The sequence below is a fragment of the Dendronephthya gigantea genome, unplaced genomic scaffold (assembly GCF_004324835.1).
Source record: "Dendronephthya gigantea isolate DGI-Jeju-01 unplaced genomic scaffold, DenGig_1.0 000003F, whole genome shotgun sequence".
Lineage (NCBI taxonomy): Eukaryota > Metazoa > Cnidaria > Anthozoa > Malacalcyonacea > Nephtheidae > Dendronephthya > Dendronephthya gigantea.
This window is the reverse complement of record NW_021163013.1, coordinates 2,175,008-2,200,065: the sequence shown is the minus strand read 5'-3', so window position 1 is coordinate 2,200,065 and position 25,058 is coordinate 2,175,008. Positions and strand designations below refer to the sequence as shown.

General features: G+C 35.8%; 1 protein-coding gene across 3 annotated transcripts; it reads left to right on the top strand.

The window, feature by feature from the left end:
• The first annotated feature begins 13,063 nt into the window (after positions 1-13,063).
• LOC114541704 (elongator complex protein 4-like) lies at positions 13,064-22,730 on the top strand. Of its 3 annotated transcripts, XM_028561516.1 has the most exons (10): positions 13,064-13,220; positions 15,022-15,057; positions 15,577-15,698; positions 16,209-16,468; positions 17,584-17,671; positions 18,827-18,997; positions 19,630-19,738; positions 20,123-20,229; positions 20,624-20,729; positions 22,669-22,730. In XM_028561516.1, exons 1-10 carry the CDS (start codon positions 13,094-13,096, stop codon positions 22,674-22,676), a joined length of 1,134 nt encoding a protein of 377 aa, XP_028417317.1. In that variant the 5' UTR covers positions 13,064-13,093; the 3' UTR covers positions 22,677-22,730. The 3 variants fall into 3 exon arrangements, with proteins under 3 accessions (XP_028417317.1, XP_028417325.1, XP_028417310.1); XM_028561524.1 differs by lacking the exon at positions 22,669-22,730 and having other exon boundaries at positions 15,634-15,698; positions 20,624-20,794; XM_028561509.1 differs by lacking the exon at positions 22,669-22,730 and having other exon boundaries at positions 20,624-20,794.
• Positions 22,731-25,058: the final 2,328 nt, after the last annotated feature.

Genomic DNA, 25,058 nt, shown 5'->3' with positions numbered 1-25,058 from the left:
GCTTTTTCTTTGTCTGTGAAGATTTTGTACAGTTTTAATCGTTTGAAACTTCGATTTTAAACCGATACTTAATTGCTGGCATGGTATAATACAGCAAAATTGAACGGGCAATGTTTACACTACTCACTAGCTTTATGATTATTTTTGTATTGAATGATGGAAACATTAGCTATAATATACTGGGTAAAAAATAATAAGACTGATTTCAGTTTTGTGTCATTTCATAATATAAGTTTAGGTCAGGTTAACTCAGGAAATTGTGTACTTGGTTTGAAATAGCGAGGGGTTGCTGCATGCATGTATTTCTAGTAATTATATAGTCTGTTCTCGCATGAAGAGAGTCTCTGAAAGGAGTCACTTCAACAATCACCACAATTGTCCATGTTCAGTTTCGTAACGCTAGAAAATTCATTTCTTGAGAGGTTGCAATCATCTCCATTAAAATTAATACAAGACGCCTGCTCTGGCGTTAACTCCGGCGCGCCGTGAGAGTGTTTTCAATATACAAAGCTTCTGAACATAAAAGCTCTATAACTTAGAAACATTGCGAACCTAAATGGTGTTTGACATTCAGACAGCACAAGATACTTCAGAAAGATACAAGTTCAAAAATGTAAATATACCATACGTTTATATGGGCGGACATGACTTTCACATGCATGACTTCCACTCTTACACTTTGGAATTCGTGCTTATATTAAAAACTTTTGTTCATATGATGTAGCTAATGTTAGCGTGTAATATGTGTAATGTTTTAACGAATGTAATTTATTCATGCTGTATTTGTGCTTGATCGTATTCTTAATTCTTCAAACGCGCCAAACGCGACCACATCTTTAAACGGTGAAATAGCAGCGATATTTCACCTAAAATCCACAATTTCAATCAAATCACGCATCGGAAAATTAGCCCAAGATTCGATCAGCACACCAAAAATCTTGCGAGAAAAAAGTTAACGTAGGGAAATACGGTCTGTGCATGCAGGTACACAATATATTTTGCGCCAAAACACACTTGCGACGACGAAAAATAATAATAAAAAAGAAACAAAAATAAAAACTGGGCCATTTTTCATTTGTACAATTCTACGAATTGTACAATTCGTGCGTCTATACATTTGCAAGGTATTATTTTTGTAATCATCAATTTTACAGGATGTCCGAAAAAAGAATGCGATATATACGATGCATAAGTATGTATTCGCTGAAATTATCATTCATTGTAATTTGCATTGATATTGATCATTATTAACAATAATTTATGTTAATTCAATATAGCTAAAGAATATATGCCTTTGCCAAGAAAATGAACATAGGGACTCCTGTAAACTATTGCGTGCAATAAAATATCAAATACATGATGAATATTCTACAAGCATATTGTACATGCACAGCAGCACATGAACTCATAAATAACCTAATTCAACCTCGATTTACGTTTTGATCTAAATCACGTAAAAAATATGAGACCCCCTGCAACTCTGTAGAAAATATCGAATGTCGTACAATATCCTGTAGATATCCCAATATTCTAATCAACTATAAAATTGACACAATATCAAGCAACATAACCATTTAAAAGTGCGGAAGCGCGACCATGATTGATCATTAAAAAAAGATTGTAAGGAAGCGATTGTATATTATTATTGGCATTACGCTAATTGGCGAAATTAAAGAAATATTTAAAATCAGAGAACGTTTTAAAAGATTCAACATAACCATGTTTTTCATTATATAGCATGGTTATAGTGTAAAAGTGATGTATGCATGTTTCTTCGGCGAAAATCCACGTGAAATATTAATGAATGTTAAAACTTACCCACAAACGTAATTGCTCCAGTTCAACTAAAGAAAACCTGCAAAGGAAGGCAAAATATTTTGTAACTTTGGTGTGGTGAATAGATTAAAAAAAGTATATTTTTTCCCTATCTGCGCACAACTTCATACCTTGCAGTTGACCATCAGTATAAAATATCGACATGTAAACATAGAAAATCTTTGCAAAAACTTGATATTTGTATGCTCCGAGAAGCGATCACGTGTTACGCATGTACGTCATTTGGTGATGAATGACAAGTTACTTTGTTCACGCCATGCGTTTATCATGCAATATATTTCAGTCTTCAAAGACTGAAGTTTTATTCACTGATGTGGAGTGATGTTTATTTCCATGCATTATCTAGTAACAGCTACATGCACAAAATAAAATTCTGATTCTACGCGCCGTAACTTGCTCAATGTCAAGAGCTACTCATCGCCTAATCCAATTGCTATAAATAAGCAATAACAAAACTTATCAATGTGTTTTTTCCACCACATGTAACATATACTAATATGTTAAAAAACAGCGCAAATGACGCAATAAAATGTATTATTTTCCGCTTTGGAAGATTAAATTAGAATTAACCTTGAAACCATGCATGAACAATAATGACAGACCGGTAAGCATATTAGAAATCTTGATAATTTAAGCTTGTTGATTGAGTTTTTAAGTGAACACAGTTGCGTAGCTAGATCGATAATTGTCGGGGTTATTATTTTTCAGAAAGATCAACATATAGAGCGTGAATAGCTAATTATATGAATTTGCCTTCACAACTTATCGATGTAGGCTACGGCACTGAATGAGACCTTAATCTAGTGATCAAGTATTGTTAATTATGAGACCAAGAAATAAAATAGACAATAAAATAGACCGTGTAATTTCCAACTGAGCAGTATTATAAACTAGAAAGAATATTTAAAACGTAGCCGTAGAACTGTTTCTGACCCACAGTATGCACACAAGTATAATAGCCTGTTGATTAATGTTTGATTAATGTCTGAAAACAGAGTGGCTTAATTAATTCTTCCCACTTTGCTATTTTTTAGTAATTAACGTGATGATCGACACATTTAGCACGTAAAAGTTATTAAAACTTAGCTTGTTTATTTCAATTCGTACTTATAATTTTCTTGTAAACACTCACGGGATATATGTTATATATTGTGTTTCGGTAATTTTAAAGTTCACACACAAAGTGTTACAGTATAAAGAAATTGTTGCTGTATTAAAAGGATTGAATGTAGAGAGTGACGGTGGGTGTGCGGTTCTGCTTTTGTATTATAAACGGATTCGAAGGACACTGCGACGCAGCGCGCAAATTCCGAGACGTTTCAATTTTTCTACTTATTTCGCATGCGAATATCGTGACACTAATCGATCACTAGCAGACTGGACGTAGCTATGTGCATGAGCATATCCATTTCGCTGATCAGTAAAATCTTTACTCAAATATAAAAAGCATAGATATTCTTTTCAATTTCGAGGGCAATAATATTTCTGCATTAGTATTATATCGTTATTATAATTATACTGTAAAGTCTATAAAGACTGAAGTTTTATTTCCCGATGCCAGCTACCTGCAGTCCTGCAGGCATGCACAATAATAAATTCTTTATCCTGATTCTACGCGTTATAACGTCCTTAATGACAAGAGCTATTCATTTAATCCTGCACCCTAATCCAATTACTATAAATAAGCAATAACAAATCACAACATGTGTTTCTTTTCAACCACATATAACATATTAATATGATTAATGCATGTTATCGTTCATTTTATTTGAAAAACGGGGCTATAATGACGCAATAAGATATTTTATTTTACGTTGGAAAATTAAAGTAGCATTAGACTTGTTATTGTTGGGATGACTATATAATTTTAGCGCTTCTCTGAGTCTCGGTTAAAGGCTGCTTTCCATGTTTTTTACGTTGAGAAAACTTTAAAGACATGCTTCTAATTTTTTGTTATTAGTTTTTAACACATAGGTCAACAAATGCACACTTAAAAAATTGTAGTCAGAGATACTTCTCGAAGTTCGACCACAGTTAATAGAATGTACATGGTTTGGAGACTAAATAAAAATACAATACAACTCATTAACTATGTTATTGTCCACGTTTATGCAAAAAATGGTTCCTTTCTCGTCACGTGTCTATTGTATTTTAGCCAAACGTACCAATGGCATTCGTCTTGCTAAGTTCATCAACCTTGACTTGAAAAATATGTTAATTATAAGATTGCTATTGGTTTATCTGTGCAAAATACAATAGACATGTGATGCAAAAGGAACAATTTTTTGCATAAATGTGCCTCAACATAGTTAATGAGTTGTATTGTAGTATTATATGGTCTCCAAACCATGTATATTCTATTAACTGTGGTTCGACCTATAAGTCGTAGGAGTTAATTAATATTATAACCTTACGACATGCAGATATATGAATGCATGCATGTGCATGGCATTTTTGCCGCGTTTTAATAACGGGGCAATTTTGAAGATATATATCTAAACGCGGTCCTATAATAAAAACCGCCCGACAGAAATATGAAGCGATTATAAAATTTATCATACTTATAGCATCGCTGGCAGTCAAGTATTTTTTTGTTTGAAACATTGGTTGTGTCAAATGTTGTAAAAACCAGACAAGAAATAGCGATTGTAGTCTTTTTTATGAACTGCTATAAGGAATGCACTATACAGCGTGAGTAAAAAAAACTGGCACTTTTGAAATTCAAATTACTGTAATGTGACAGAAGTTGCCTAAATTATCTCATGGGTATTCGAAGCATACCAAATAAGTGAATCATTAATTTTCCTAAAAGTTTGTTCCTTTTGGGAGTTAAAATGCATTCTAACCTCTGTAAACAGTATTATCAAATCCTTTTTTTAGCACACGCGCTACGTTGAATTATTTCAATTGGTCTAAACACTTTCGCATTAATTAACCACGTCCGGTTGATTTCCACATGGGAATTGTCAAATTCTAACCATAAGCTCGCGGCTAATTTGACTGTCAATTATTTTTTACTTACTCAGTACAGTCATGTTGAATAAATAAGTTCACCAAGTTATACTAACAGGCGATATAAATCTTAATTTCTGACACTTTTTGCCAGTTTTTTGCACATGCAATGGCTAATAAACTAGCGAGGTTCAGATTTGACTCCACTACCACTACCGCGATTTAGTATACACCTGACTATTGTCTATTACAAATCCTACATTCTGATTGGCTACTCAACCATCGTCTATTCGTGATAGTGCACGTTTGGGAAAAATTCGCTCGCGCGACCGTCTAAAATTGAATTAATCAAATTATTTTTCGGTGAAATTTTGCGGTGTATCGATTATTTCCTCGAAATTAATATATCTAGGTATAGGGTGTATACTAAAACAATTAGACAACTCGCCTTCGTTGCCTATGAGCGGATAGTCAACTCAGGCTTCGCCTTCGTTGACTATTCGCTCATAGACAACTCGGACTCGTTGTCTAATTGTTAAATAGAAATGTTGTGGTATATTATTGATGAATGAGAAAGTTCTTTCTCAGTCACTATAGCGAGACCTTAAATGGGAAACCAATCAGATGCGACCAGTCTACCTGATTAACCAATCACATGCTGAATAGGTCAGCAAAATGTAGGGGCGGTTGTATCAAGCCGTTTAGCTGAAATGGTGGTTCAAAATGGAAAGCAAGTTAGACTTATTTAGTCTATTGTTAACCTTAATACAAAGATACTGTTTACAACTGCATAATTATTCAGTCCATAATATTCAAGTTCACTCATTCAAGAGAGATCTAAAGAGTGTTATTTATTATTGACTAATCCATCATTTAAGCCAAACGGGCTTGATACGAACGGCCCTATAGTACTCTAGACACTTCCGCAATTTTAGCAAAGATTATTTTCTTGATTAATGAGATTCAAAATATTAATTTCTCGAGCTATTAGTGCAGATGGTGTTGATGCTAGTATGAATAACATTATAGAAATACACATACCTCAGTGAAGAAATCACTGGTATGCATGCCACGAATTGCAGGATGTCGATCAAAAAAAGGAAAATGAGCAGTAGACTTGGGTAGCAAACGCTTTATTACTATATACATAAAGCATAAACTAAAGCTGTTTAAAACTCACTCCCTCCATTTTGTATTTACAGTATAACCAAAGATGTTTACACTTCTTATTTACTGAGCCATGCTTAGTATTTGGAATTATTTTATAACATCATAAGTAGGATTAATGATGTAGCCCCCGCACTTGATATAGCGCTCCGCCGTCCCTGAAATCTTAAGAAATTGCAAGAAAGAATTATTTTAAAAATAAATTTGCAATAGTGGAGATATTAAAGAAATCTGGAAGACAATGATTATAGGGATAGTTATAAGTAGGAAAAAAGAGTTCCTCACAAGCTACAATAACTGAGCTATTACATAAAAGAAATAAAACAAGCATTGCCGATCAGTTAAATAATCATTATATAAATCTGGGTAACAAATTACTGAAAGTATACCAAGCTATGTCACTACACTTGCTAGCGCTAGTTATATTAATTGGTCTTTTCCACACAGCTTTATGTTTCGACCTATAGATTCTAATGAGATACATGTTTTAAATGTAACAAAATCTGTAATTGGTTTACCACAAAAAATTATAAAATTAGCATGTGATTATTCAACTGAACCACTTCCACAAATACTTAATCAATCTTTTCTTCAAGGTACTGTCCCTGCATGAGATTTTAAAGATTTAAAAATTACACCAATATAGATATGGGTGCATGACGAGACATCTGATCTGACCCTACAAACTCTCTACCTATTTCCACTCTCTCTGTGTTTACTCAAATAATTGAAAAATTGGTTTATACCTATAAGCAACTTATGACTGATGTTGAGAAAGACATATCCTTACCGAGTTTCAATTTGATTGGACACTCAACTACACAGGCAATAACCGAAATCACAGAAACATTAAGGAAGTCAATAGATAAAAAATCATATATACTTGCAAAATTTTCATAAATTTTTCTAAAGCATTACAATACGCTATTGACCAAATTGGAAGCTTATGGTATAAGAGGTAGCCCTCTACAATGCATGGTTTACAAATTATCTTTATTTATTTATAGAAATGATCTTCCTAATTCCTTTGATAAATTACTATGCAGCTAGATGATACAAATAAACAAAAGACTAGTAACCTAAAAACCCTTGAAGCTTTGATGAACTCTGAACTTTATAAAGTCAAGGATGGTGTGATGTTAATCAATCATCAATTAATATTAGTAAAACGAGCTACATCCTCATGCATGGAAAGCCTATTTGAAAAAAAATATTAAAAACGATACAAATTAGAAAAAATGATGGAACGTTCAGTATGTTAATCCGGAAAATCATGTAAAGTGTACATGTTTGGGTGATAGTGCATGGTGGATAACGCGATATCTTGGAGGTATCATATACCTTATAATTATTATATGTTCTCGCGGCATTTCGCGAGGCGGCATTGGCATGCATCTTATCCAAACTAAGGCACTATATAGCTATTATATAAATCAGATGCAATTTTACCATGGGCAGCGCTTGTACATCTCTTATACGCAAAGTACAAGTAAAACGAGATCATGTCAGTGGCGTAGTCAGCCCGACAATATTATGCTCATATTTTGGTTTCATTCACTTTTTTTGGAAATATTGTGTGTATGTGTGTATATGTTAGTAAATGTGCGCGGTTGTCACTGTCAGTGTGTTTATGTGAATGATAAATATATTTACTACATAATGCATGGAACAAACAAGAGGAATGTAAAATAACGAAAAATAACAGGAAGCGATCCTAAATGCATCAGCCAGTTGTTTTTGCCAAAATGTATCGTAGCGGGCACGATGTCAAAAGTATCTTGGTTGTGCCAAATTAGTGGTTTGAGGTAAACGAAGTACGTCAGAACGGTTTCCGAATCTAGACTAATTCACTAGAAGTTACTATCGCAAGAAAAGTGCTGGCATCGCAAGTCCATTTATCCCATGTTGAAGAAAAACAACGGCTGTTTAAACTAAATTTGTCTATTCCACAGAGGCTTTCTGGGCTTTCCTTTCAAATGAATAATATCTTGAACATTGTCGTGAACAATAGGTGCATTAAGTGTTAGGTGTCACTACTGTTACGGTAACAATGTTGCGACAACATGTGTTTTTTTTTGCGCGTGTATTTGATACAGCATTAATTTGCTCCTGAGAATAGACTCATCAAGGTTATTTCCGCCGTATTGCCTGCGGCTGCAGGGAAAAAAACTGGGTTTGAGCTGCGCGACCCGCCAATTCAGGCATTTACATTAAGATTCAATACATATGGCGATCACAGAATGTTTTCCTTTTTGCCATCATTTCTAACGAAGCACTGTGTTGTTGTGGCGAGACGGGATTATATTTCTATTAATAACAGTAATACTCAATCTCGTCTCCGGTGTGCCCAGAGACCGCAATGCTTTGCTTCCAAGTATGAAAATTGAAGGTTATTATAGGAGGTGGGTGGCGGCTTTTCGGGGCGGCTGTCGTGCGCTTGTCATCACGCGGAAATACAAATCAACACAAATCGTCCTTTGTTGTGACTTCAAGCAAGTTAAACCGCTCAATAAAACGAGTGCTTTGTTAGAAATCGTTAAATTCAGTGTTCACTTGCGGTTTGCCTACGAAGTGGCAAAAACGAAAACTTTCCATACGACCGCAATTCGTATTTAATCTTAAAACTCATTGTCATCGGATAAGATGCCATCTTAAAGTGGTTAGCTCATTTTAACTTGCGATTTCTGTGTAAATGCTTGCCTGATTTTAATAAAGATAGAACCATTTTAAGGAGGAAATTGTCCTCAGTAGATACATGAATAACATGATTTTTTTAGATCGATATGTTGCCAATTCGCCGTAATATTCACTTAAGTTAAGCGCGTGCTTACTGCGTGTTCGGAATGTTGTCATGCGGTTGGAAAGGCGACAAAACTCTATGATACCCTCCCTCTAGGGTAAATTTGGCACCAAAAATCGATTCTTGGTGTAAAATTGGAGCAAGGGGTCAGTTTTTGGCTTTTTTGCCCGATTTTTTTTTCGATATTTGTATTATTGTGAGATAGTATTGCCGGTGATGTGATAATTCATATCATCATGAATGTTTATATAAGAAAAATCGGCAAAAAACCTCTAAAGGCTCGATTTTGACGCCAAAGCCCGACACAGACTGGACGCGATGCGGCAACGCTACGCGAATTTCGAGTTTTCAAAAGCATATAAATTAAATTCTGGAAGTAAAATTTGGAAACTATGGACGCTAGAGCAATCAAAATGTTTTATTGTTATGTAATATGCAAGGATATTATGATAGTTAAAAATTTATTTGATTTTGAAAAATTAAAAACGTTGAAAATTCGCGCCGCTTTGCCAATTCGCGTCCGGCCTCTGTGTGGGCCTTAAAGATATCAAAATAATCCTGAAAATGTGAACTAACTGTACTAACTCACTTTAACCGTTTTAGTTTGTATTCAGTTGCGCAATATTCTATAAATTAGGCAACTTTGATGTGTAATATTGAATAATAAATAAATCGCACGCATTTTAAGCCTGCAGCACACGTCGAGAGCTATCAGCTGAGCTACGGGTTACTCGTGCCTGTTAGCTCAGCCGACAGCTCACCGTGTGCGGACAGATATCTCTGAGTTCTCTGCCACACGCAACCTTTTCTTGCATATCAAACATATCAACATTTTATACTATTTAAATCCTCTTTTCAAGCTCTATCGTTTGGTGGTATTCCGGGGTCTTTAGCCCAAATACTTGCTCAGATATTTAGTTTTCTTTCTTCCCGACAATATTGTCGGGTTTAATCTATGTACGACAACAATGAGTCAGTGGCAGGTCGCGCGGGCCGGCGCAGCTCGAAGCCAGTTTTTTTGCCCTGCAGGCAATATGACGGAAATAACCTTGCCGGGGTTTGCAGACGCAGGTAACTTCCATATATAGAACGCATACAATATATGGTTTTTGCCAGAATGAATGACAAAAATCGAGATTTCGCCTCAATATACGTACCCAGGCTCCGAGGCGTACGCAGCCAACCTCCAGATTAGTGTGCTGGCTCGCTGCGCTCGCCAGCAATTATAGGAAAATTGTTTTAGAGCGTTTTGAAATTGTTTAGATTGTTGTACGAGAGTTGTTATGTGAAATTGTTTTAAAGATAAAAGTAAAACCAGCGTGTGCTGGTCAATTTACTGAACAATGCCAGTGAATTCTGCGACAACTGTGAAAACAATGAATTTCACATAAACTATTGAGAAACTAAGATATTTTCTTTAATTCGGTCTGACAGTAGCTACATTATTTTAATTAATAAGAATAACAATGGAAGTTAACCAGAAAACCTAACGGTTCATTTAGCTTCAATGCTCGAAAAGTTTCTACACCTATATATGTATTAATTATTTTAAAAATGATCATTATACTGTAAATCTTCGGTCAACGAGTAAATAAAGTTCATTTGATTTTTTCTCTAGGTATATAGATTAGCAGGCTGAATTCAATGCATAAGAAATTCCCTGGCTCGGATCGCCAACTGCGAAAAATTCGTGTCAATATATAATTATTCGGATGCTCGTACGAATATTATAGGACCTTATATTATATAATTATACTTCACATGGCGTTTTGTTGCAATATTTCTTCAGCTCTGATGCAGTCTTGGTCAGTATAGTTAGTGAACGGAGCATTAATTGAGAAATACTGATCAGCCGTGACACTAGCTATATTATAATAATATTTTATACCGATATACTCCTAGAATGGAGTAATCAATCTGTAAATAATAGAGATAAATCCCTTTATATATAGCTTTTGGGGTATTTTAAGAAGGTTACATCCGTATATTATATGTAATTCCCAATAATTTTACTAGTATACCAGTTGCCATATTTTGTGTTTTAGCTTGTGTGGTGTATTTCTAGTATGCAGCATTCATAAAATAATGATATAGCCTATATACATTCGCAATTAATATAATATATCAGTAATTGTGATATTTAGGCTCTGATTTATAAAATTGCATCTTTTTCTTCTAAAAGTGCAAAAACTGCTTGCCAGAGCGCATTAGAAATTCGGGGGCAAAATTTTCCGCGCCGTATATTAATTTATATAGATATGCATGTCTATGGCCACCTCTGTTACTGTCACCTCAGTGTATTTCCTCTGTGACTACGAGTTTTGGCTGATAACGTAAGCAAACAACGCGCGAAAATGACGAATAAGCCTTTTTCACGATGACGAATATGCAGCCATTTTTGGGGTACTTACAGTTTTCAAAACCACGATCTTGTAACGGGGACTGTCTTTAATTTTAAGCTGAATTTATTCTTCAAATGGTCTGTTGATTCTCAAAAATTTGCTTTTCATGTTAAATCATAATTCTTAAACCCATTTCAAAAAATTGAAAGTACCCCAAAACGTCATCGTAAGAAAGGCTCCTCGAATCTCGTACTCGTGGTCACTGCTAAGGCTCCCGGATCCTTGGTACATGTGTATGCGAATAAACCAGATAGATGAAATACTACCATCGTATTCATCCGGTAAAATAAAAATTAAAGTTGAACTAACGGTGTGGGAGCATCACAAAGCATAAACAAAATGTTGAAAAATCAACTTTTAAAATGAACAGTCCTAATGGCATTGAAAGAAGCATACTAATACGATATGCTCTCTGAATATCCAAAAACTGTTAGGTTGTTACGCTTCTAAATTAATATGAACGAGAGTTTATGTTAAGAAAAAATAAGAAAACATGCGAAATTTAGGAATTTTCACATCAGAGGGCCTTCATTTGTTATGAAGCAAACCTCATGCATGGAACGGACTTCAACTTTAATGTGTAACTTAATTGAAAAATAAAATGTTTCCTCGTGACTCCTACTGTGTTCGATTGTAGTTTAATCAAATTCACTGGCGTGTCCCTTATTTTGCAACATCATTCATAAATTCAGCTACAGTAAATATTCAAATCTAATCAGTGCTTAATTGCTGTGACAGACAAAGCGGGTACATTGACTATGAGGCTGCCATCGTCGTTAAAAGAGTCATTTCATCCCAAACCCCGTGCACATAAGCTGGATCAAACTCCTCGAGATCATGATGAGTCGACGCTTTCATCCAACGCTTGAAAATGTTCGTAGGACTGAAAATATTCCTTTCGAATGAATTGTTTAACAACAACGTTGTTGAAAAGATCAATTTCCTGAAACAGATTTTCAACTTGATCCTTGCTCAAGAAATGGATGTTGAGAAGCTCTGATTCGTCCGCTCCAACAGGGCCTACCCTATCCGAAAACAAAATGCCAGTTTTCCTCCAGACTAAAAGATTGTAGGCTTTCTGTATGTAAATCTTCTTCTCTTCGTGTGGAAACCAGTGAAATGCATTCATCGTTACATGAACGTCATAGTAGGCGAATTATCGTTTGGGAATCCAGTCACACTATCACCAACATGAAACTGAAGATTATCGACCTCTTGATATTTCTCTTGAGCTATTTTGATTCTCTCAACATCAGGATCAATTCAGTACACATCACTCATATGAATGCTCATATGTCATCAGTGTTTCCACTCCAAAGTTTGAACTTCTATCTACAAATTTCAAACCTGAAATCCAGGCTATACCTATTCGAATTTATACCGAATTTCAGGCTGAACCTTTGGGGCTTGGACGTAAACCCCTATACGTAAAAGAAACTTGGCATAAGTGCGTAATTCTTATAAAGATTTATGAAGAAAAATAACGCTTAGGTCATAAACTTTATGGCTTTATGCGTTATGACGTAAGTGCAATGTGCCGTACCATTAATTGACCATACCACGTAGAACCACGTAGCAGTTTATAAGCTAAGAACGTGATTGAAATTTTCTATACTCCTAGTAGCAGTATAGTCTCCTAATTAGAAACACATCTATCTGTCTATCTATCTATCTACCACCAACCTCGTACCCAGGCGCCTTTATTCGCTATCTTGTCGCGTCCTCCCCAAGCACCCCCGCGCGCTCGCACACTTAGTCACAGATCTCTATATTACGCTGGGTACGAGGCTGGTTAGCCACAGTACATATACACAGCTCAGTGTATAACTAGTGAGCTCTATATAGCTCACTGATTGTGGTTTCTTAATGTCTTTTCTGTGTTCTCTCTAATGCTTAATTATCAAGGATGAATTTACCATTATTGGCAGAGTAGAAAATGGAATCGAGTTTCAAGAAGAAAAGTAATCGTGGTCACTCCAGTTATCCTGCAGGAACTAAAATATCTTTACGTAATAATCAATTATTGATTTCTACAGGAGTACCTTCTCTGGATAGTTTGTTAGGTAAATATAAATGTTATAAATAAACTATTGTACTAATATAATATGTTATATACTTTGTTGCATCATCATGTAGTATATGTGTAATTGATTTGTCTTAATTATCTCACAATGCTATATGAAATATCTCCCTAATTTGGATATGGGCTTATGTATTAGCAAATTTCCTCCTAATTAAATTAATGTAAGTTAAGGCTGGGGGCTCATTAAAGAATGTCTATTTTATGAGAAAGATTGGTTAAATTAGGTTTGAGCAAGGCACCACCATTGGTCCTATTGGTCCTATTACATTTATAATTATTTGAACCATTATATTTAAGTCATATTTCTTATTTAAATGGTCCTATTACATTTATAATTATTTGAACCATTATATTTAAGTCATATTTCTTATTTAAACAATTTATGTTTTAAATCATTTACTGGAATGTTAAATGAAAATACAGGCTGAATCAGTTATATTTTTAATACAATTTTGCAACCAGCAACTTACAACTATACATATGCATTTTTCTTTGAAATTGCATCATATCAATGTGGCAACAATTTTTAAAATCACTATCATTTGCCTCGCTCCCTCAAAGGTACCCTTGCAGCTATTAAGCCATACCCTGGCATTTGCTAAGATTATTACCCTATATGTTGCAGTGACTTTGGATTTTAGATTAAACCGTTTAAGTAATAACATATGTCAATGGGATGCTCTTGGCATTGAAAAGCCTAAAGTACTGTGTCTAAAAATGTATTCAACCCAGGGATATTTCAAAAATACTTGTACACAATATTTTGCCAGGATTACCCTGAATTCATTGACATAAGAATAATTGTTTTTATATAACTCTCGAAATACATACAATTAAGGAGTTGTACATAGCACACGTACTGTAGGCATGCAAACATATATTCCCCGCTTATTTGTTAAACAAAATTTGTGGCAGAAACTAAAGGTTTGCAATAATTCTATCTAGTATTAATTAGTATTGAAGTATGTACACATGCACCTTTTATGCTAAAATGATGAAAAGGTTTTTCCTTAACAATTGTATACATATGCTTTCAAAATAAGGGTTATTTCCAGATATTGCCAGTTAATAGCTGAATAAAAGCAACCTGGGTAGTGAACGTATCATCGAAAAGACCATATCACCATAGATTTGCCAATATATATTAAGATTAAAATACTAAAGCCACATTTACACTATGCATTCAGGCCTGGGGCTATGGGAGGAGAAGTTGTTGTAGTGTCACCCCCCCCAGAAATTCTGAGGTTCATTCGGTAAAATTGCTATTTTAGTCGGTAGACTAATATTTTTGACTATACTATAAAGAATATCGTCGACTACTCGCAGACGGTAAATATCACTATGTCATCCTGTTTTTACTCTCTGCGTAATTACTATCGACCGAGCAATAGAAACTTGACAAAGTTTCATCCAGAGTGTAGTCAGTACAAGTCTGTCAATCAGACAGTTTAGATTACCTTCACCCCACCCCCCAGGGAAATATCCTGAGGATAGCCCTGTATGCATTATTCTTAGTTTGGTATGAAAAATGTAGGAAAGATAAAGATTGTTTAACAGCTGGTCAAATTTCATCCCTACCAAGTCTAGTGGTTTATACTGCGCCAATTTTTGCATCGGTACCAATCCTAAAATCTACATAAGATAAAGTATTTTATTATGCTCATAGTTACATATAGCTAATAGTGAACAGGTTCCCAATTTCATAGAACTGATATAATCTCTAAGTACTACTGTATTTCTACAACAGTGATTCATTTATTTATTGACTGTGTTGCTTGTAGGTGGTGGTCTTGCTGTTGGAACAGTGTTGTTAATTGGTATGTCATTAATTATAATATATATTTTCAGCTGATTCAAATGAAAGTGTTCTTTCAAAGCCCCATACGTTGAAACTCCAAGCATATTACAAGTGACTATGACTTCTCACCTATTGGTGTTCATTATTGACTGTGAAAACAATAAATTTCTAAACAGTGGCGTAGCCAGCGTACGATTTTGCCCCGCTATGTAAATTTCGTGTTATTATAATTATTCATTTCATTGTTTTGACAGTCAATGAACACCAAAATATTAGCATAAGAGGACAAATCGTCAGGCTGGCTACGCAACTGTTTCTAAAGTAGTGGGGGAAAATCGTCATGCTGTCTACGCCACTGATTTAAAGTGGGATTGAAATTGCCTCTAGAGCATTAATATCGTATATGTCATATTGTGTTACCTCTATAGACGTCGAATTTAGTCATTTGTAGAGAGATTTTACACAGGTCTATGTAAATCATTAAGATATTTCATGTTAAACCGGGAGTCCCAAGCTGAATTATTTGCCTGTATTTTAGAGGAAGACAACTATGCTTGTTATTCCAAGACATTACTCAAGTGTTTCCTTGCTGAAGGTGTTGTATCAAGACATTCCTTGTTCCTAGCCACTGCAGGTCATGATCCCGAGGAGATATGGAAGGTGCAATACAGTAGCTTTTAGTAACCTAACATTAAACATTTTCTTGTTGGAATGAATCTTGAACCATGAAAATTTATTATGCAAAGGCAAATTATTATGCAAAGGCATCAATCTATCTAAAAATTTGGGATGGGGAAAACGCTCAAAATGATTTTTATATTAGCTAGATTAATATCAATAATGAAGTATGTATTATTTTCAGTCAGGGGTGGATCCAGCACTAGTGCATTAGTTTGCATGACACAAGAAAACTGCTAAAAATAACCACTTTGTTTTGTTATGCAAATTTGTGCCCTAGTGTTGGATCCACCCCTGTTTTCAGTCATAGAAGAGCGAATGTGAATAGGTTTGAGGCCAATGATTGTGTTCAAGAAGCAAATTCAGCAATGCAATGCTAAAATGGATTGTATAGCTTTAATGTCTTACTATTATTTAACATGTAATATGGATGGGGGGATAATTCGATATAATACTGAATAAAGTATCTATAATCGTTTATGTGTTTCTTAGAATTTGCCCTGTGCTGTTGATGACGTTAACGAGACTGGGGCATCTGACGTGAATAAACCGCCAGAAGGCGATCAATCCATGAAAATTGCTTGGAGGTATGAAAACATGCCCAAAGTCCGCCCAGCCGCTGTGAAATTTGGCCACTTCTTTGACTTTACAAAAACTGTGGATGTTGCAAGAATAAATAAAGTTTCTAAATACGAATATAAGTCAAGAGACACCTGGTCAGGACAAGATGGAGATTCGCTGTGCCAAACAAGGTACAAATCTTTAATTGGAATGTTGGGAGGTGCACACCTTGGGCGCTTACTATTTACCTCAAGTTGGGAATCGGATATTCCGGTTGGAAAAGCAAATGGTACAAAGAATTTTCATCGGAATTTTCCGGAAAATGTTGTTTTGCTTTGTACCGTTTCTTTTCCACCGAAATTTTAGATTCTCGAAGGTAAATGGTGATTAGCACCCCTGGACTTTTTCTTCTTTGGCAAGAATCAAGCACCTTCCCTAATAAGGATGAACAATAAACGAGGCATAACAGTTTTTGCACTTTTCCAGTTTAAACATATCAACGATAGCCGTCACGCAGGCTGCATGCTGTATGGCGAATTTTTCATATGCACATATGCAAAAAGCCCTTCAAGATATCGAAAAGCGAGTGTTTAGGCTGTTAATTCTACGTGCATGAACTTTTTAACGCGAGGTAGTGTATGGGGAATGTTATTGAACAGAAAAACATCGAAGTTTTTTGCAAAATACTGTATGGTCGACAGATCACAGATATTAGACACTATAGATAGACCATGTTACACGGTGCATTTTTCTTGCAACTTGCAATGCAATTCTACTTCTAAGAGATGTAAATTAGTGAAGATTCTTGCAGAAGGGAAGTGCATGAAGTGTAATAAACAAAAAAATTTCGTTCCCAAATATACATATCTCAAAAGTAGTATTGCATTGCAAGTTGCAAGAAAAATTGCACCATGTAACAGGGCTTTAAGATTGACGTATACGATGAACCGCTATCCGCAAACGGCAAACTAAAATTCGTATTCCTCATTTGATAATTAGCTGTTTTTAAAGTTGTGAAATCTTGACCATGGAACTTTAAGCATGAAATGTGAACTAAGCTGCCGAAAACCTGTAAGGTTCACTTTCAAATGTGGTTTAAAGTTTGCCGTTCGCGCGGTCACCGGTTTGTCGTTAACGTCTTAAGGTCGCCATTACGTCGACCTTTATAATTCCTGATGTCACACGTACTTTAACAATAACATTTTTATTCTATTCTGTCCATATATTTGTTGTATATTTAACCTGTTACATATGTGATGAACAATCGATGCTTATCAGACATAACGATTAACGTCATTTCTTGCAGATCATCATTAAATCCGGAATATCGAAATTTGTTAAACTCAATAAGAAAAGTAATTGAGGAAAATGGTCATTCTACTACTAACAAAGAGGTTAGCACTCTTCATATTACGATCATTCTATTACCCTTCGGTGCTAATTAATAATTAACAGGCTCCTCTAGTGTGCACTTAGATCATTTTTTATCATCATTTCTATTCAATTTACCCTACTGAATTCACATAGTAGCTATATCTTTTGCTTTCTCGACACGTATACCGTGTCAAAACGCATGCACGTACCGGAATGGCAGAGCCGTTAATTTCCGAGTTGTTGCATGGATATGAATCCAGTTTAAAACTATATATTGGTGCAGCTTCATGTAAAAAAACATTATGATTTTATGAGAAGCTAGAATGCAATTTAGCCGGGTAGGGTCGCAGCTCCTCGCAAGAATGATTTTCATTGGCTGTAGATAAAGCAGGTACAAAAGCATTGCTTACCAAAAATTTATCCACCACAGTCTGTTTCATCCGTATAGATTCGACACCATTTTAGCAAACTCGCTCTCTCGCCGGCTTCAAACAAATGTGAACATTCTTTGAAAAGAATTTGCTGTTTGACAGTGACTTGCGCCTCACGTCAGCTTGGTGATGTTGCCTTGCTTTCTGGCGAAACTTGTTGATGTAGTCGTTAATTTTTAATAAGAAACTGATTTACAAATAATCAAAATGAGAAGCAAATCACAGAAGAGTATATTGGAGACATAGGGCGCTTACCTTTAGGTGGTCAAAATGGCCAGACCGGTCATATTTTGAATTGAAATAGAGTATTTCGTTACGGATACAGCGGCGAAGCTGCATTTTCCGTGCTAGGAAGATGTAAATAACGATATACTTGAATGCAGAGTTCTTAAAACACTCTAAAATACCAGTAATCTGTCTGTACCGAAATACAACAGGACCGGTCTGGCCGTTTTTACCGTATAAAGGAGAGCGCCCATAGTTTAAACATGGGACTAATGTATATTTTGACTGGATTATAACTAGATTGGTAACGGGAGAAGGGGGTTCCAAAGCAGCGAACGATGTCCTCCCTACGAAACTACTTGGCATTATTTAAGAAGCACAACCAATTATTTAACAAGATGGAAAAAATCGCCACCCTCTTTAACCATAATTTCTACATGCTACGAAAATCAGCACCCACTCTACTGGCGTGATAAAAAACATGAAACAATAATGGCTGTAATGCTGACTATTATGTAGATCAAAGATCGAGTTATTTTACGAATTGCAATACAATCCCTGGAATCTCCGTTGTGGTGTAACCATAGTGATGAAGATCATTCATTAACGATGTTCTTGTATTATCTCAGAGGAATATTACGATCTTCCTTTGCTGTTTGTTTGATCACAATTCCTTCTTATATTCACCAGGTGAGATGATGGTTCATTTGCTGAAAAAAATTCTGAAAATTGTCTGAGCAATATGTCGGAGGTTTTCTCACAGCCAAATGCGTAAAATTTTTGAAGTTTCGACGAAATGTCGATTTCACGTAATTCAAAACAACTTTCATAAAAAAGTGACAATGTCATAAAATAGCGAATGCTATTTTCCTACTTGATGTTATGTGTGAACTCTGCCAGTTAACTCAAATATATCATACCGTAAAGCAACATTCTTCATATACTCTTAAATGCGCGGCAACTACAGATACTCTTTATAATTTAAAATCATTCCCATGCACGGCCCGAGAAGAGAAACACAACACCTTCAACGCGTCGTGAAAAATTAGAAAATGAATGCGAAAATAACCTTGGCATTAAAGTAAGGCGTATATAGGCTATGAAATACTAACCTTATCTCTCATGCTAAGCTAAAATCTCCCCCAAATGTGCTGTAATCTTTTTTTTTGCAAAGTTCGTAAAAAAACCCAAAAAATTTGTTTTGCCCAATAGTACGCCAATTCTTTAATTCTTTTAATCCTTTTGAGACCCTTTTGACCCTAAACATCTATAGGAGCTGAGATAAAACATCATACCATGCACGTATTTTACTATTTTTTTAGGATTCGACATTTATCAATCGTGTTGAGAGACTTTGTGACACCGTAGTAAAGTTTGAGTCATTTGCAGGATCAGAGAAAGAAACGAATCCAATATATAAAGACTATAACGGTATATGCCTTTGTGTTGGTTAAGAAAATAGTTGCATGGTATTATTGTTTCTTTGGACGTTTGCAAAAATACTTAACACTGATTTACCACGAAAGCAATAGAAGATGAGAAGATGGGAATAGAAGTTGTTATTTAGATCGGAAATTGTGATGACGTTTTTTTTTGTTTTTACCTGGTGCATTTTCGACTTTCCTATCATAACTACCGCTTTATCCGTAACATTGATTAACTTCCGTGAAAAAAATGTCTAGTGATGAATATTCATAAGCATTTTCGAAAATTAACTGCGCCAAACCTAAAGCCGGTTTTCCACTAGGCGGAATTTTTCGATCCAGTGGAAAACCAGCTTAACTGTTTACTAATTCTCTCGAAATAATTGTGTAGGTTTATTTCATATTGTTCGTCTTCCAAGACTCAATTCTCTGACAAGCTTTATGCCTGAGACGTTGGATCTGGCGTTCAAACTTCGGCGAAGAAAATTTCTCATCGAGGTAGTTGTTTATGATGGTACCATAGGTACAATTTTGGGAGCCATCACGCGTTATTTATATTGTATCCGAATAGTTTATGATATTTCTGAAACATATAACATTCAGTCATGAAACTATGTGACGCATGTTGATACAGCTATTTATTGCTGTAAAGCCTGGATCAGTGATCACCGACAATAGCCATCGCCAACCGTTCGTGAGATATGAGAGCCTGGGGCCGGTTCTATAAAACGCTTAACTACATTTTGCGTAGTTAAATCGTAGTTAACTCAGAATTCTGATTGGTCAGTTCTTTCACCAACTATAGCTAAAAGTTAAAAGTTAACTGCGTTTTTATACAACCGGCCCCAGGCCAAAGGATTTGCTTCGAACAAAGATTTTGTTCTATTTTTAGAAGTTACATCTTCCGCCTGACGTTGGTGAAATCTCAAGTGATGGACGGAAAGATCCACTGTCTAAGAATACTGGGGCATATGGTTGCGGAGCATCACTGGGTGGCAGTAAGTTGGATTTTTAAGAGACAAATTGACGATCTTGTGATGCATACAACCCTTGCAGAAGATGCAAGGATAAGATGCAAGGATGCATTGCATGATGCATACAACCCTTGCAGAAGAACATGATATCAAGGGAACGTGTGATTTTTATCCCACAGTGGTCCTGCCACAAACGACTGAACCCCGCTCGTTCTACACGTTCTTTAAATGGTAGAGGAGAGACTCCTTTGAATTTGAATAGGTGACGAAATCTTGGTTCATCACAGCTATATAATTATTTCATGTTCTCTAAGACATTCATCAATGTTTTCTAACGTAGAATAAACGAGTGAGTGATTAAAACTAAAACAGTTCAAACACGATCCTGCAAGGGCTTCAATCCTAAAGAGCGGTGGCGGACCTACAGGTCCTCCCCACTTTAGGAGTAGGAGGGGGCAAATACATAATTGCCCCCTGCACTTTTTATACCATAATGTCTCTTTTCCAGAAACGGGCTTCACAAATGTAAACTTGAAAATCAAAACACCATTAACATTAGAAAAACAACGAACAAATAAAGAAATTGGAAGCCGACATTGAGCTGTACAAACAGACAAGTGGAACTAATCACATTAGATGAGCTTGAATGAACACATTTCAATTTTCATGACAAAGTGATCGCAAAAAATCGATAGCGCTACATTTTGCACTGAATGGAAATCCGCCTTAATGTTATGCAAATAACCAACGATTATCGACGATCAGATCGCGATCTTTCTATCCTCAGCAATAATTCATTCTGTTTCTTAACGAGAGATATGTCAATCTCGCCTCATTTGGTAAAGCTACATATAAAACGTGGAATCCGCAAAATAGATTTTGTTATGCTGCTTTATCATAAAGTTCCATCGAATTGTTTCAATTAATGACCATTATAGGAGCTGATTATAAAAAAAAATTGTTGTCATACGTTATAAATACTGACTGCATTTTTCCAAACTTGTATTTCAATATAATAATATACATTTACTTAATGGTTTCCGTGTTTGGATGGCCTGATCCAAACACGCGGGAATGTTGCGAGAGTTAAGAAAAGCGCGCGAAGTGTTTGGATCAGATCATCCAAACACGGAAACCATTAAGTAATTGTTTTATAAAATAACTAACCATTATAAATTTGTTTTTAAATTCCCGCGAAATTTCCGTGTTTGGATGGCCTGATCCAAACACGGGCTTCAACCAATCAGAACAGGCGTTATATACATGTTATTTTATAATAATAATTACTGCATACATATAATAATATTAATTACTGTATTTTCCATGAAATTATTGCTTAAAAGCAATTGCTTTTTTCTAATTGATTAATTCTTTGCCGGGGGATACTTTGTAATCTTATGACTATAATGGTTACCATTCAGTATCTTATTGTTTTTTTTACTTAGTAATTAAGTGACTTCTAAGGAAACCAAACACAGTACTAAAATGCGGTGCCCGCAATGGTCGCCTGGACGTCCGCCGTTTTTACCCACATTAACAACCAGCCCCCCTAGCCTGCATAATTAACAGCGTGCGCTTACGAGGCCTGGGACTAGGCTGGTCAACAACCTGCATTAAAAGACCCTGGTTACGAGGTTGCTTGCATTCTCCTGTCGGTCGAATACAACTGTCAACTCTCGTTCACCTTCCGTATAAAAAATCAAAACTTAGCCTGTGCACAGACTGTAATTATGATATATCACAGTCTGTGCGCAGGCCATGGAGCTAGGCCCTGGGGACGAAGATGTGCGCAGGCTAGTCAAAACTGTATCAAAGTGAGTTTTGTCAACAGTACAATTTCGCTTGTCTTTCAAAGGCCATGCATTTATCGCTAGAATACTGTTGTTTAGTAAAATTAACATCTGACACCTGGTAATTTGATTTCTCACGCTGAATCGAATGCTGCTATTTTTGTCTTTATTAGGTGCATAAAACCGGAGATACGACGCAATCGTGACAGTCCGAGATTAAAATTGAAAAGAAAACATTCCTCGAAAAAGAGAATTCTGGAAACGTGCAAGAGATTAATAATAAATTATGAATAAATTCCTAGCATGTGCAAGGAATTTTTACTAGACGATTAAGGAAACGTATTGATGTGAACAAACTAACAAACTCACAGGCAGAATATAATGCGGTGCCATACATGGCGCGGCACTGCAATATGAACTCAAAGATCCCAGGGTGCTCCACGATTTCAGATTCCATGTTTCACACCATCGCTTTTTGCTGATTAACATGCAGATAATAAGCGGCGTCATATTTCTTCGTCAATCTTGAACTGAGAAGAGGTCGAACACGCTACTGCTCTTTTGCTTCCTGCATTAGCGTATATATATATATATTCAAGTATAAGCACTGAAGATCTGTCGTTATTTGCAAATCGGGATCTGGTGATCAAAATTTACCCTTCAGGTAGGAAGTTGTTATGGAATATACTAGCTACGAATGTGAAATGATATATTGTATTGCTACAATTAAAAAGGGTTCTTTCCTCCTAGGTTTTTTACTAAACTGAACTGTAATTACACACTTGCTGTTAAGTTCTGAACTGACTCATAGTCATCGCAAATCTTTCGCTCAAACAAGTATCATACTATATGAGTATATCTCAGTTAGCGCAAAAACGCGAGGTTGACGTACCTAATTGTAATTCATAATGTCTGTGTTACTTTGGACTTTGTATAAATCAGTTTAAACGTTGCAATATAATGTTAGTTCACGTTTTAATTCATTTCGAAATCAAACTTTTAGACAACGTCTTTAAATGAAGTATGTTAGCTATCCTTAGTGAATCTGGAAATATAGAAACACTGTTTAGGGATTGCCCCTTTTGTTTAGGGATTTCCCCTTTTTTAGGCATTAATTCATACATACACAATATTTGTTTATTTTTTGTGGATTGGATACAGAATCTAAGCTAGCAGTACCGCATACTATCTTATGTTTATTAAATTTTGCGAATAAAAAGTGTATTTTTATCGAAATTTTGTTAAACAGAGGCGGGATGCGTCATCATCGGAAAAATCGTCGGCAAATTTCTGATTGGTTGTTGAAATCACGAAGGCCAATTCAATGAAGAATTGGGGAATGCGGGAATAGGGGATACGATAATGTGGGAATTGGGGAAATGGGGAAAATGCGGAAGGAGGGAATGGGAGATTGGGGGAACAGGGGAATGAAGAAGTGGGGGGAGAGGGAACCGGTGAACGAGTTTTATTATTACTCCGGCGTCAGCGACGGAGTTGAAAATTCGCCCTGGTTTTGTTTTGTTGTTTTTTTTTTTTTTTTCGTCGTCGCAAGTCTGAATGGCGCGAAACATTGTAGTATTTAAAATGTGTATGTAACCGTATTTATCTACGTCCCAGTCTTATCTGCTAAGAGTTGTGGTGCACAGCTTTGGCTAATTTTCCGATGCGCGATTCGATTTCGCTCGCATGATACGGCAATTCCTCCAAGAGGAACAAATAAACCGTTCTTTTCACGCTTTTCGACTAAGTTTAGATTGAATTGGGGTAAGAATATATTTAATACATGTAGATTTTGGTCCTATTTTAATAATATCGCTGCTATTTCGCCGTTTGACAAGATGATCAATGATGTGGTCGTGTATGGGCGCGTTGAACGTCGTAGTTTGCACAGGATTGAACATTTAATATAACTATATAAGCGCGAATTCCAAAGGCAAAGTGTAAGACAAAGCGAATATATCATGCAGTTTATTTACATTTTTGAACAATTGAACTTCTATACTTTTTAAAGTACATTGTCCTTTTGAATTTCGCGATCGAACATTTAGGTTCGCAAGGCATCTAAATGCGAATATGAACTGTATTGTTTATGTTCAGAAGCTCTATATTGAAGACTGGCACGTGCGCCGGAGTTAACGCCAGAACAGGCGTCTTGTTATTATGATGATGATGATGATGATGATGATGATGATGATGATGATGATGATGATGATGATGATGATGATGATGATGATGATGATGATGATGATCATGATCATCATCATCATCATCATCATCATCATCATCATCATCATCATCATCATCATCATCATCATCATCATCATCATCATCATCATTATTATTATTATTAGTCAGGGGGGGAACCGGGGAATTGGGGAACAAAAGAAGGGGGAAACAGGTGGATGGGGGGAACCGAGGAATGTGGAACCAGGGAACTATGGACTCATTGAGCAGCTAAACTAGTAGTGACAGCCTTGAGCCTAAAAGGAACAACTGCTAGTCAGCTAGTGTATATTATCCACATCATAGGCGTGTATACAATATTACGGCTCTCTGGATCTAC

What these genes read in the sequence shown, in the direction of transcription:
- LOC114541704 (XM_028561509.1), top strand. Translation starts at nt 13,094, where the DNA reads ATGGAATCGAGTTTCAAGAAGAAAAGTAATCGTGGTCACTCCAGTTAT. An exon ending in TGGAACAGTGTTGTTAATTG is followed by an intron (nt 15,058 to 15,576) that starts GTATGTCATTAA and finishes CCTGTATTTTAG; the next exon opens with AGGAAGACAACTATGCTTGT. An exon ending in TTCCTTCTTATATTCACCAG is followed by an intron (nt 18,998 to 19,629) that starts GTGAGATGATGG and finishes CTATTTTTTTAG; the next exon opens with GATTCGACATTTATCAATCG.